Source organism: Rhinolophus ferrumequinum, chromosome 23 (genome assembly GCF_004115265.2).
Source record: "Rhinolophus ferrumequinum isolate MPI-CBG mRhiFer1 chromosome 23, mRhiFer1_v1.p, whole genome shotgun sequence".
Lineage (NCBI taxonomy): Eukaryota > Metazoa > Chordata > Mammalia > Chiroptera > Rhinolophidae > Rhinolophus > Rhinolophus ferrumequinum.
Window position 1 is genome coordinate 21,318,670 of NC_046306.1, and position 14,832 is coordinate 21,333,501.

Consider the following 14,832-nt stretch of genomic DNA (forward strand, 5'->3'; position numbering starts at 1 on the left):
CTTTTGCTCCCAAAGCATAGGTTTCCTCTTTTGTATTCAACTTCCTCTGTGGTTTCAATTGACTATTTTTCTGGCCCTTAGGGATTTCCTACACTTTCTCATCTGTGACCTCAGCAGTGCAGTTACAAGTACCTTCATTACAACTTATCCGGCATTTGGGTGTTTTATGGTTAACGGCAAATTTTCCAGTCTGCCACGCCTATCGAAATTTAACACAGTATTTTACGATATTATCACTTGAGTTGCTGCGGTCTTTTTTTCCCAGAGCTAAGGCAGACGGTGATTGCTGACTTGTCTACCAAACATGCATTTTGTGCTAGGCTGACCATCACAAGGCTAAGATCCTGTAATTGTTCAAAGCGGTGGAGTTGTACACAGCACTGGGCAGCAGTGGAAAATGGCAGCTGGCACCATGTGTGTGAAAGAGCTACAGCTAAGCCCTCACCTTGCCCCCTGGGGCCAAGGCCAAGCCCAGGCCTTCTCCCTGCCGAGATCTAGTAGCTACTCTCCTCCCTTTGCATTTTGAGGGCCTGTGAAGCTGAGGGTGCCAACAAGCCTCTCAGGCGAGGCTGGCAGAGGTCTAGGGCCAAGGCCAGAAATGGGCATTCAGGTGCCAGGGGTGAGGCGGGGGCCAGAGCCCTCGGAAGTCAGGCCTTAGTCAAGTCAACAGCTAGGAAACTGGACTGACAGCTCAAGACTCTACATACACAGTTGGGCACAGGTGTGCCTGCACCCATCTGTCATGTCACAGCTGGTTAGACCACCTCAGGGCCGTGGAAAGTACGCCACAGGGCTGTGGGAGGCACAGCAAGCTGGTGGGCTTTTGGGGAAAGCAGTCTGAATATATGCTTCAAGGATCCATGGAACAGTCAGTTCTAGAAACCCCACTTCGGAATATTACTCCAAATAAATAAAGCAAGCGAAGGAAGCTGTTCAGTTCAGTATGCAGGAAGGGAAAACGTTAAAGCAACCCAACTGCCCAACAGGAGGTGAAGACCTCAGAGAATTATGGCCTCGATGAAATCTTACAATGATTAAGCAAATAAATGTGTAGGCAATAGTGAACTTTTCTATGATTTAACACCAGTTTAAAAAGAACGTGAGTAAATATTCACAAGCCCAGGTATGTTTAAAAATTTTAAGGAAATACGTGTTATTAGAAAAAGAACCGACAAGTTCACCACCCTATTTTTCACACTTTCTGTGGTTGTATTTTCCTTATTAAATCACTTAACGGTGAAGCGCTAACAAGCAATGGGAGTGTCTGTAAGCTGTTGTTGGCACTTGACTGTGGGCCCACTGGGTGGGCAGGCAGAGTCAGGGGCATGAGCAACCAGCCTGGTCGGCCCGGGCCCCTCAATGGGCTCCCAGAGGCCTGGCAGCTGGAACCTTCTCCTTGGCAGTACCTCCTGCTTTTGTTTCCCCAGGTGTTCTTTAGGCCATAGCAAGGACCACTGGCGGTCTACCCCCTCCCAAAGATTGGGGAAGAAGGGGGGGAGGACACAGGAACCTGGCTGCGGGCTGCCCCACAGTGTACATACCACCTTCCCTCCCAGTCGCACTTCAGCTTGAGTCAAAAAAGGAATATAGCCTTTTTATTGACTACTTTAAGTAGAACAAACTAAATACATATTCAACAGTTTTGGTTCATTTATACAGTACATTAAATAAGTTATGCACAGAGTTAAGTAACAAAAGTTGCTATCAAAGAAATGACAATGCACAGAAAAATCAGACTACCGCATCCTGTGGGTGGTTTCACATCATCATCCCCCTTTAAAAACCGCGCTTGGAGGCTTAGTTTTTGACTTATTTACATTATTGGCTTTCTTTTATAAATGGAGCTTTTGTAGCCTCATCAAGAACTTGGAAAGCTGTGCCATTGGACCGAAGGCCTCTTGGCCAAACAGCACTTTCCACCATTCACCTAATGTTTATTGCTGCTTCTCTCTGCCAACTCCGACGCAGGGACGGAGCCGTCCCTGCCAGCCGCCAGCCGCACATGCCCTATTTGGTATAAGCATCAGGGAGCGTACACTGGGCAGTTGTGGGCCTGACCAGATGGGGTCTGCAGGGAAAGCGCCATCTGTGGGGCTGTGAGGAGGAGGAGGGATGCGAGGCCCACCCTCAGACCCCCCAACCTTCTCCTGCCTCTTGATGGAAAAGGGCGCCGCACCCTCATCTTTGGAAATGAGCAAGTCAGTGCACGTGGGCAGAGGCAGGCAGTCAACGTTTTGGTTTCGTAAGCAGCACACCCCCAGAGTTGGAAGGGCCCTGTCCGGCAGCTGGCCCAGGTCCCCGCCCCACCCCAGGCAGTCCTCTCACAGCTGGCTGTCGGGCCCATGCTGGAGCAGCCCAGGTCCCTCCGGCTTTTCTAACATTTGGTTCAAACACGCCATCACCCAGTTGTCTGTAAAAAGCTAAAGAAAAAAAAAAATCTAAGAAAGTTGGCTTGGTCTACTGACCCGGGAGTCTAGAAAACCAGTTCCCAAGAAAGCCTCCAAGATGTGTTCTATTTTAAACGATTTATTCAATCCATAATCCCTTCCACAATTCCCAGGACAACCAACCACCCGGTCATTATTAATGCTTTTGTTCTGAAGAACCCACTACCATACAATTCCAATTGTGTTGTTGAACCTTCAGATCTACTTGCTGAGATATTTTCTGGAACCACCCAGAACAAGGTCTACACCCTTTGCAAGCAGGTATCAGCACTGGGGATCAATTTGCCTTTGGAACAAGGCCATACAAAGTAAAGTGTAGATTTTCTGTCTAGAAGCTAAAGATGCTCACGCTGACAGCACGAGTTGAGGAGCTCCTGGTAGACCAAGCGGCCTGGGTGGGCCCAGGACGTCAGTGTGCAGAGGCCACACTGCAGCCCATCCAGACATGGACCCATGCTGGGTAGATGTGTCCTGTTTCTAAACTCAGATCCACTGGGACATTCATGACTAAGCACAGTCCAGGAAAAGATCCACTCGCTGTGACCTCAGGGCCGCTCGATCCCCGGAACTGGAAAGACCCTGCAGAGTGCAGTGCTCACCCCTTATTAGGTGGGCTGGCTATTCCTTGTGCAGGTAGAATGAAGCAGCTTGTTCAGAGTCAGTTTTCACATATGGTGCAGGCAGTGGGGGCCCAGAGGGCGGCTGAAGTACGAGGACACTGCCTCAAGCATCGTTTGGAACATGGAACATTTAACGACGGCTCCCATATTGGCCACTCTTGGTGTTTCCTGGTTCCTGCAACCATTCCTCACTGGGCAGAGGACACTGATATCCTGTCACTTGTCAGTGTCCCTCAGTGGGCGATGCTGATGGTTGGGCAGGCACTTCCGTATTTGCTTTTGGTTTCTATGGTAACATGGAAGAGCCTGTGACTGACTACCCTGACAGCACCTTCAGTACCACCACTCTGAGCCCTTTGTCTTAGCCTCCCAAATATGAACTATAAAGGTGGGTCCTCTACGCAGCCTGATTATATTATTTAAAATCCAACTAAACTGGGGAGCCTGAACTTGCACCCCCAACCTGCTAGCTGGGGTGGGATGAGCAGGAAACCAAGTGGGGAACCTGGACTCACCGCCTTCCTCTCCAGCCCCTTACCCCACCCCACCCCACGCGCAGCCCCTCCTCGCAACCAGAGAGCTGGAGAATTTCAGAAAGGAGGGAGCTAGAGAAAGGGATTCTTCCGATCTAAACAGGAAGTCCTGGACAGATGCGCCTGCAGCCTGTGTGTGAAACTCACCAAAATGAACACTGCAAAAGGTATGGGAACTGAACTCCAGTGTGGAACACTGCCCAGGTTTTCCACTTGGCCTCTGGATAGCACATGAGCAAAGCAGTGGAGAAGAGCATTACAAAAACTGAAACCTAAGCTGTCATTGGAACCACAGCCGCTAAACCTAAACCTTAGCTTAAGAAACTGACATCGAGCCCTGATGAGCAGTATTTTGTTGGTCTTGGATCTTTATTCCAACCAGGAAAAATGTGAGCTACCCTGGCTAGCCTGTGGCCAACGAAGATTTAAAGAACCTGCCTAGGTGTGCGTCCGACTCGCCGATGAAGACAGTGAGCTGAGGACACACCCAGGGGACACACACTGTAAGCGATTTACAGGCTCCATGACCTCCTTCTGGGACATCCCATGTCTTATGGAAATGAAGGCAAGTCCTGTCTGGGGTGCGCCTTTCATCCAGTTAAAGTCAGGACACCCCACCAAATGTTGCAGCTTATGGAGCGCCACAACCAAGTAACAGCATTCTGTTATTCCTTCTCTGGGTATACTTTATGCAATGGAGATAGAGGTATTTTAAAGATGCCTTGTACCGAGTTCCTTTCTCAGACAGAAAATCCTTGGGAAAGGTAAATCAGGGACTAGCAGTTCTTAAAGTAAGATACACCGAATGCAAGGGCAATGCGACCGAGGCTGATCGCTTTTCCTTCACGGGACCGAGAGCTTGTCCTCCACCCCGTCAGCGCACAGAAGGTGGCCATCTAAAGCTGGGCTTTCAAGTACCAGCAGGAGCAAGTCAACCAACTCTCCCCAACTGACTCCTTGAGGCGAGAGGGTGGTAGAGGTCCACAGGTGGAGACTGGGCAGTTCAGGGTCCTTGGGCTCCCCACGGAACCCGAATGGCAGGGGAAATGTGTGTGGCAGTTTTTAAGACTTTAACGGGGGTTTAGGTGACATCATGTTTGGAAAGCCAGGTAAGCAGCTGGAAAAGTCCCTGAAGACAGGAAGAAAAATTGGTCAGGCTCTCTCAAAATGGTTCTCACATTTCACAAAACTTTTCTTAGCTCAAAGAAGGTAGGTATCAAACAAGAGAAGAGAAAGGAATCTGAGACTTTGTGCCTGATACTAAAAGGACAGTACGTATGACATGAAACCACGAGGTCTGAAGAATTCTTTCAGGTCCAGGAGGGCTGCTCAGACATGACCACGCCCTGACCGGTGAGGCAAGTCCTGGTCACATCACGTCACATCCTCTGGGACAACTGTGGCTTATTAGGCGCCAAACAGAGACCACGGGAAGAAGATCCACAGTGTGGATCTGGACACGCGTGGTCTGAGATAAAAGGACACAGAACAAGACTGTACAAACAGCCAAGCGGTGACAAAAGGTTCTGCATTTCCAATAGGTGATCCATTCAGTAACTTGACGATACTAGTTTGGCCAACATGCTCGGAGAGAACAGACTGTCCACAATCGAGTCTCATTCTCCCTCAGACCAATCCATGCGCTGGGAACTATTTTCTGCACAAGCAAAAATCAAATAAGAGAGAGAAAAATGGGTCCCAAACTATAAAGTAGCCAACCAGGTTGGAAAATCTTGTCCAAAATGATCTGTAGAAGTTTGGTAGAAGTTTTACTCATTTTTTATTATTGTGGGTACTTTTACTGAAATGGTGACTTCTTTCCCGTGGCTTCTGAGAATCTTAACAAGTCTGAACAGCAGGGTCAAGGAGAGTCCTGAGTGCCACTTCTTGCCTGCCCAAGTCCCAGGGGGCCAACCAGTGGCATCTGCTGAGGGTGGAAATAGGGCTGAAGGAGCTGTCGGGGGGACCTCCTCCATGGCCTGTGGTCAGCCTCCAGGCCCCTGGCGTGGGGGGAAGGGGAGAAGGGACAGTGCCTGGGGTGAGCTGCCTCCAGCCTGGCTGGGCACATCCGACAAGTCTGCTGCCTCACGGGGCAGGGAGGGGAGCTGGTGGTCGACTCAGCTGGGAGAGGGACAGACCAGGAAGCCATGGAGCAGACAGCTCCAGGTAGCCGCCCGTGTGCAGAGAGAATGGCACACTCGTTCCCCCAAGGACACAGACGGAAACGGGCCAGTGCCGGAGAGGCTGTGGAGGCTGATGCTGGCCTTGCCCTCTTCCTGCGTCCCCTTCACTTCTCGCTGATGACCCAACAGCCAGCCCCTGGAGTAGCATTTTGTCATGCTGTGAGGTCATCAGGGCAAGTGAGTCTGGGGCTCAGAGTCCGTTGGTGTCGACGGCTGTCACAGAGGCAGGCGTTGAGGAGCGCGAGGTGGTGGCCGAGGTCTTGTCCAGGGCCGGGCTTGGCACGCTGCAGTCGGCAGACCTGGCTGAGGAGCCCCTTCCTCCAGGAAGCAGGGGCCGGCTGTGGCCGTGGGGACTCTGGCCGTGCAGGTTCTGGCCACAGAGGCGGTGGTGCCGTTCCCAGTCCTTGTGCTGACAGAAGGAGCCGCAGTACCGTGCGATGTTGCAGCCACTGCAGGTCTCACTGGCTTTGCGACCACAGTTCCAGCAGTTCTGCAAGACACAGGCATCAGTTATTTGCTTGGATCTCGTGGGGCAGGCTTGTCATCACCTGTCACCTGCTCTGTAGAACAGGGGGTGCTCTGTATGGGGACAGTGTGGCCTTGGAGTGGCACATACCTGCCTCTACTGTCCCCTGCTTTCCGAGTGGCCTGAGTCAAACAGGAAAACGACCGACTCCACCGTCGGGAGAGCAAGACGAGGGGGACGTGAAAACACACGCCCAGCACCTCCCCTGGAAGCAGTGACTCAGCGAGCAAACCAAACTGTCCCACGGTCCCCCAGCAGAGCCAGCTATTCTAAGACCGCACATGCATGTGTGTTTAGACACTTTCTCTCTTGCCTCTTCCAGTGGAAGAAGGATCTTGATTATTTTCACTGATAACACCTGATATCTTTTTTAAAAAGCCGGAGACTGGGATGGCTGAACAAGAGCGTGGGTGGCTGTGCCGCTTTCTCTGTGGCCATTCTCCTTTCAGAGATTGCCTTGTCATAGGTGGGCTGGGGATCGTGAGGCTACTTCTGGCTTGTTCATGGGAACCCCCCACAAGAGCTCAGAGCTCAGGGCCCAGAAGGCCTAGGTCAGGGAGCTTTCTTACTACTCTCTGCACTTTCCTAGAGGGACGGCAGGTAGTGCTAGGGTTCTGCAGAAACCACGTGCCGAGGGTAGTGCACTGCTTGCGGATGCACTAAGTCTACTATGGAAGTTATGAGCCACGTGAGGCACGTAAGAGCTGGAAGCAAGCGCCGTGAAAGCAATGGAAACAACTGCTGGATGGCACACTCCCCCAGTGAACTAGGAAGGGAGAGCAGCAGCGTGAAGAGCGCAGCCCCCAGCGCAGCTCCTATCCCTGCCCCTTGGAACTCTCCTTCCTCTAGGCTCCCGTGATGACTCCAGTAGTGACACATGGCTTTTGTTCTGCACCCGAGGTCTCCAGAACCCACTTATAAGAGCAAGCCTCGTGGCACTGGCCAAGTGAAGCTATCGGAAAGGGGCAAAGCTCTCTTGGCATCAGGAGGACTTGAGCGGCTCCCGCCTCCCCAGGTTGTCCAGGATGGCAGAAGCCGGTCATGGGCCCGGTCTGACCACACCACCCTCCATGAAATCAGGACACTTGCTCAAGGGAAGAACAAGATACAACAAGTGGGTCTGGGCCACCTGGCCCGCCTCTTGCACTGTACAGACGGGACACTGAGGGCAAGTGGGCAAGGACTGGCCTAAGGTTTTGAAACGAAGACGTGGCTCTGGAAGGCCTGGACCCCGGACCACGTGACTCCACTACAGGCGGCGGACAAGTCAGGTTTCCAAGAACATCAGAAAGGGCTGTGGGCTCCCTTCTACCACAGCAGGCTCCTCAGGAGCCCCACACTCGGGACGGCCCGAACTTAACGACACTAACATCAGAGGCCCACGAGAGGGAACAGAAGCAATTCTTAGGGTCCATTTATAGATATCCCAGCAAACCGCACTCCAGAGAATTTAATACTTTGGAGTCTGACAGGCTGAGTCCAAACAAGGCTTTGGCAGAATGTCACCGCTCGTGGGGAAGAGCACAGTGGGTGCCTACATGGGGCTGCCGTGGAGACACAGGCCGACCGCTCAGCCCCATTCGGAGAGCTGTCCAGGTCCGTAAGAACATCTCAAACTGGGGCAGAGCCTTTAGCCACTGGTACTTGTCTGCCATTCTATTTAAAATAGCTTATTTCATGATTTATGAGATACAATAAAACAAGACAAATAGCCTCCCACAGGGGCAGGAACGGACATGCACGAACGATGTGGTAAGTGTCAGAGTAGCCAGGGTGAAAAGGACACTGTCGCATTCCCTTTCCCTGTGACTTTTCCCTGATTTAACCATGAGGCTTTTTGCCAAGATACAAGACAAAAAAAGTTTATTGCTGGAGTCGCCTTTCAAATCAACATTCCTCAAAGCTGGAGCAACACACTTGGCCAAACAGTCCTTTGTAGTTAATGGGAGAAGGTTATAAACCTTCTGAGTTACTGGCCAGGGAAGTCAGAAATGGGATTCCAGAATTTCCTTTGTCAAGCATGGGCCATCAGTTTATGCTACTATTATTCCAAGTATGGCCCAGGGACCACCTGTATCAGAACTATCCAGGCTTATCAAAATCCCTGGGACCCATCCCAGACCTCCCGGACCTTACTGCAAACCTGGCCTAAAAGAGAAATGACTCCACATCTTACAATCACCTGCTGGCCCACTATGTTTGCCAGGAAAGCCAGGCTGGGGACGAGTGCCTTGTGCTGGAGCTGAGGCGACCTCTCGTGTCAGCCCTCCACCCGAGGTATGACAGGGGGGATTGCTTGGGTCTGGCCCTCAGAGGAGGTGGCTGTTCTCCAAAAGCCAGAGCTGCCACAGCTTACAAATGTATGTTGTTAAGACATAACAAAATCCTTTTCATCAGCACAGTGCACTTAGTGCATTGCAGTTTAAAAACACGTCCACAACCACAATTGAATTATATCTTCCTAGAAACTATGAGACCAGCAGGCCGGAGGCTGCTCACACCCCACTATACACCGACTCCATAGGGTACAGTGCCAGTGTGAGGGGCAACTGGTACAGGGCAGCAGGGCATCGCTATACCGAGCCCCCTCACACAGGATGAACAAGAAACTCCAGGGATACCCTGCTAGATTTCGAGTAGAATTTTCTGGATGAAAGGAGGTGAAGTAGCCCTAGCCTTCCTGATCCAATGCAAACTTACCCACAGCTTAGGCCCCGCTATCCCTCCTGTTTGGGAAAGAAAGTTTGCTGCGATGGATGCTGGTGTGAGCCTCACCTGCATGCCACTTTGTACACTGTTTGAAATTACAGCTCCTTAAAAGCAAATTCCTAGAGATGGAGAATTGGAATTTAAACCATGCAGTCCACATCCAGAACTCATGGTCTTAGCCAAAATGTTACACTCCTTCTTTGGAGAAAGACATAGAGTTAAATATAAACGTAGATATAAAAGTGGATACATATGGACAAATACAGATATTGATATGGACAGCTAGAGATATAAAATTAAATATACACAACAGAAATAGATACCACTGCTCAAAAACAAAGTAGGAGGGAAGAAAAGGGGAGGATTAAAAGAACTATTTCCTCACAGTTCAGTGTCTTTGTTGGAGGCCTACAATAAGGAATTTCCCCACGTCCTTGGTGATGGCCTCGTGATATTTACACATTTTCATCTCTACATTACCATGCTTGGCACTGCTATATTGAAAAGAATCATTTAAACAGACTGACAAAATAAACTTTGTTGTTTAAAAAAGCAAACCAACAAAAATACTCCAGTTCTTTATAACTTCAAGGGAATGTCCCAAATATAGCTAGTCTCTCAACTGGGAGATGGGATCTACCTACTTACAGACAGGCTTGTTTAGGACTTAACGTTTACCTTAAACCTGGAAAATGATGAAACTGGATGTTATCATGGTCCGAGAGCATCCTGTCTCTCTTAGAAGCATCACCAAGTACTGGGCCCTGGGTCTTAGAGAACTGGGCAGGTCTGCCTGCTGTGTCACTTTAATCCGTAACAAAGGAACCTATTCATTACAGACAGGCTGGATGCTGCAGGGGCCTGCATTTCCTTACCCCGCACCCTAGCTTCAGCACTGTGGGATTATGTCAGTTAAATTCCCTAAATCACAGTTTCCTCATTTATAAAATCAGAATCCAACAACACCTCCCTCACAAGGTCACAGTGAGGTTCCAAAACACAATATAATACACACACTCAGCTCTGTGGCTGGCACACGGTAAACAGGCCACTAATCAATGGCGGTGGTCATTATCATACAATTACACAAACTCTGTCTCTAGGGTCAGTTTTCAAAATTTAAACCAATATATAAGAATATAATATAACCGAGAATCAAAACTTCTGGTACTGGATACAAATTATAATCGTCTAGTTCAACAGTGGACGGTGTGTCTCACTGCCTAGCACTTGAGAAGAAAGGTGGAGTGGGTCACTCCAGCCCCAGCCCGAGTCCCCAGCGCTAACAGAGCTCTGACCTCCGTTGACTCTTCCTGCTCATTTATGACGAGAAAGGCATCCTCTGCGGCCTGCCGTTTGACGTCCGCTATGGTTTGCTCCATCCGGGCTCTCTCTGTTGCAATCACTTCAAAGGCTTTTTGCTCTGCTTCAGCAACGGCTTTCTGTACTTCTGACATGGCCTGAATTTTCACCTTATTCACAGCTTCTTCTAGAAGAAAGTGACAGTAAAATCAACTGGCCGAGAAATCTTTTCCCTCCCACCCCACATCATTTCTAAGGGACAGAGCTCAAACAAGATGACTCTTTTCTAAAAACAAAGATCAACATATGACATATGCGTTCATTTTTATTGTTGTACTCAGTTGTCCATTCATGCAATCATTTGTTGGGTATGTAGGTGGATGTGGGCACTGGGGTAGGGACCAGGGACCCCTAGATGGCCAAGACGTAATCCATGTTCTCATAACTGCTATCAAGTACAAAAGGTGGCTTAGGTGCCATGACATATGTCAGTATCAGAGATAGTTTCAAGGGGAAAAGTGGTCAGGCCTACAAGTGGTCAGGCAGAGGAGGATCAAGAAAATGTGCCTTGGTTGAGATGGTAGGTGGAAATGAACTTTTGCAAAGTCTTGCATCCTGTGCTAAGGAATTTGGTGCCTTTTCTAAAGAAAATGTGAACCTAAAGGTTTCTTTGCAAGGAGGAGAGACTGAAGACAGAGATACCAACTGAGAGGCTGGGACAATAATTCAGGTGATGAAGAGACTCTGAATTTAGGCGAGAGCAAGTGGCCCAGAGGACGGGATGAGGCAGAATGAGACTGGTAGCATTTAAGGGTCTGGAGGTGAGGGTAAAAGTGAAGAATGGTAGTGTTATACAAATTAAACAGATAATAAGCAAAATGCTGGTGTGGAGGCAAGTGAGAAGGTTGAGGTTCTGGTGCATCTAGGTAAGGATGAGCTGAAGATACAGATCTGGGCAGGTTGCCCGGAGCCCTGGGCTTCCAAAGTCCTAGTCATCATTACCCCACTTGGTTTCTGGTCACTTCCTCCCTTCAACACCACCCTGCTTGGTTTCCGGAGGATGGATACTCCAAATGACACATTCTGTGCATTTGAGCGTGAGCCTTAAGTCCCAAAGTGAACGACCTCCTGAGACTTGTACAAAACTGGACGACACAGAAGCCTAAGGAAACTCTCTTACTGCTTGGCTCTTGCACATGGCCTAGGCTCAAAGGCAGTCTAAATATAAACAGAGTGTTCTGGGCTGCCACTCTAGAACTTTCTATTTTATTGCGCCAGTCTTAAGACAGTTTCCACCTCAAAGGCCAAGCACGGATGATGCTGAGTTGACTTGACACTGAACTCCACTTCCTTTACTCTTGGTGTCCACAGGTTCACTGTGGCCCAGCACAGCTACCCTTCCCATCCTCTTATTAGTTACCAGGTAGGTGTTAAGTGTATCTTATTGAACCAACATAATAAAGCCCTGAAGAACATTTATCCTCTCAGTTTAAGGATCAATCAATAAGAATCGTAGTTTGGATAATTAACTTTGCTGAAGGTCATCTAAGGTCACAGATGGCACTACAGCAGAACGAGGACTCAGATTTAGCTGGCCCCGTGCCAAAGTTGGGCTCTTACGCACAGTTAACCAAAGGTACATCCCAAATAGAAAATTACTAATTACTAGTTATCATGGTAATCTTTCTCTCTCACTTAACAATTGCTATCTTAATTTCCCACAATTCTACTTTACTTTTTGATAATGTAATATAATATACATTTCCCTATGTCCAATTGCAAAGATTTTTCCAAGATGCTATGTCAATTTTCAAATTATTTTTAATGGTAAAGTAATGTTTTATTGTGGTGTCACACTGTAAATTCACATAACCATTCACAGATATCTGGGCATTTCCCAGGTTGCCTCCCCCTCGCCCCGAGAATATTCTAGAAACAGTGTCTTTATACACACTGTTGCTTCTTAGCAATTTATGTGCGTTAAGTCCACATCATTTGATTTTGAAAGGATCCAAAAGCATGAACAAATGAAGAATGACTTCAAAAATTTGCATATACTCACGGTTGAGAGCACCTAATAATTTCATGTATAAACCTCTGATGATTTAGTGTCATTAATAGGGTCCTATAAAAATGTGTCAATAACTGGGCGTTAAGACTTTGGGGGTTAATTGGTCAGGGTTGCTTTATCTTATACTTTCCTGACTGCCAATAAGAATAAACATTTTGCAATATGTTTATTTGTATTTCTTGTAACTTGTCTGTTCATATCTTTTATCCATTTGTTTATCACGGTCTTAATGCTCTCGCAAGCTTTTATGAGTGATAGGTATTTTTTATAAAAGTAAATAAGAAAACCAAAAACTGTATTGGGCTAAAAAAAAAAGTTACTGAGAAAGGGAGGCACGAAGAAAAGATGGTTAGTACTTGGATAAGGGAAATATTAAAGATGTGAGGTTAGTTTAATCCCCTATCTTACTACAACAGGCAGTTCCACACTCCTTTATTCTTGTAGAAATTGAGGCCTACCAAGAACAGTCTTGACAAAGCGAGGCACAGCGAAGGTGAAAGGAAGAACAGAGGGCTGTGCCAAGAGCAGAATGAATACAATGTGGTAGCATGTGAAAACTGTGTCGATTCTAGTGAAAAGGCAGAAAATGCATTAAGCTATATGCCCCCAAAGAGAGCAGGTAACTAGGAAAGAAAGAATTGTTACTCAATGCCTCAATGTGACCCAGTAAAGAGGTTGAAAAGGGACCTGGCTGGACTGTAAGGAGTCATTCCAAATTCTTCACCTGCAAAGTCACACGAGAGGCGACCTAGACGTGTGGGAAAGCCGGAGGGGAAGACAGGAGCCTAGAACTCCATGAGGAGGACGTGAGGACAAAAGCACCTTCCCCACAAATACGTGCTCCATGCACAAATGAGTAAGTACATGCAACCTACAGCCCAACATACCAGTTTTTTTCCAAAACTCCACAGGTACATATCCTGTTGCTGGCCTCGTGCTGAATTCCCGCTGAGAATCTACAAAAGGATAAGGAGCACAAGGTCAGAAGCTACCTGTGATCGGCATGGTTTATTTTTATGAAAAATTCATCAGACCTGTCATTCACCACTTAGGAAGACTCAAATATCTATGTTCATTTGGTGGAAACAACAAACAAACAACCCAAAAAACTCTACAGGATAAAATCACATTATAAAATAGTACATTTAATTTTTACTTTTAAAAACACACACACACACCCTCAAACATTAACAGTATTTCAAAGTAGTAAGATTAAAGGTGACCCTTACTGTCTTTTTACTTATCTATATGTCCTTATTTTTGTCCCTATAAACATATATGTATTTGAAGGTACTCCCTAAAATATAAGTATAACTATAGATACTTACCTGTTATATGCATGTGTTCGTATCCAATTTAATTGTCCCCATCACGCACAGGGCACTGGCAACTGCTTTGTAGATATGTCAAGAGAATATGGTTTTTGTTTCTTGGCAATTTTGAATACTTATATGTGATTTAAGGAGGTTTCCTTTAAATTTCTTAAAATGCTTATAAACAAACAAACAAGCAAGTAGTAAAGAAAATACTCTGACCTGGAACCGTGCATTTCAAATGTACCCCAAAGAGGCATCCCAGGGAGTTGCTGGGAAAGGCACATGGGTGTAGGGTGATTTATCATATATGCTTATTGTGGTTATAAAATACAATATTTTAAAAGAAAGGGTTCCATTGCTTTAAAAAGTGTGAAAACTATAATAATTAAGATATTTTGAGGGTTTTTTAAATGAGTCTGTGCTAGCAGACTCCTTCATTTCCTTATGCTTTCTTTGAGGCCAATCTGAGAAAGTAGATTTTTATGCTCTGAACACTCCCCAACCCACAGTGCAGAGAAATCAGGGGAATGGCCAGTGTGGCAGGGGAGGCCAGCCTGGCATGAAACATTTGCCAGAGGAGCTTTATAAAACGGTTAGTCCTCATAAGAATGCTACAAACTGCTCTTGGGTAGCGAGGGAAACACCCCCATTCCAAGAGCTATTGCACAAAGAACCTACTTCTATATCCTCCTAAAGCTATTAGGGGATAATGAGTTCTTTCTTAATCCTGTAAAATAGACATAAAATTTACCATTTTAAAGTGTATAATTAGTTCACTCACAATGTTGTGCAACCACCATCACCATCTAGTTCCTGAACATTACCATCACCCCAAAAGGGAACCCCATTCGTTTAACGTTTTGATAGTATTAATCCTTTTTGTGACACTGGGCTCTCTAAGGAATGTTACCATCACTGCCAATAAAAAGAAAGCTGGAGGACTCTCTTCACCATGGAGAGGTGCCTGAGTCACGTGGCCATCCGCAAACACCTCGAAACTCAAGTAGAAGATTTGGAGCAGAAGAAGCCAAGCAAAACAAGCTAAGGAGAAGGCAGTAGATCCAGTTTAACCGAGTCTTAAATAAGGAAAAGGGCTTTGAGTGTGCAGATAGGCCGTCACTGATG

The 14,832-nt window shown here is 47.3% G+C and overlaps 1 protein-coding gene across 5 annotated transcripts in view; it reads right to left on the reverse strand.

Annotated features, from left to right (window-relative positions):
• Window positions 1–1,598: 1,598 nt before the first annotated feature.
• CBFA2T2 (CBFA2/RUNX1 partner transcriptional co-repressor 2) overlaps window positions 1,599–14,832 on the reverse strand; it is a 131,757-nt gene continuing 118,523 nt past the window's right edge. For 4 of the 5 annotated variants that reach the window (XM_033094836.1, XM_033094831.1, XM_033094833.1 and 1 more), the window contains 3 exons: window positions 13,279–13,347; window positions 10,317–10,507; window positions 1,599–6,273 (listed from right to left, as the gene is read on the reverse strand). In XM_033094836.1, coding sequence (XP_032950727.1) covers window positions 5,974–6,273; window positions 10,317–10,507; window positions 13,279–13,347 — 560 coding nt within the window. In that variant the 3' untranslated portion in view covers window positions 1,599–5,973. The remainder of the gene's footprint in view (window positions 6,274–10,316; window positions 10,508–13,278; window positions 13,348–14,832) is intronic. The other variant, XM_033094832.1, reaches the window with a different exon arrangement.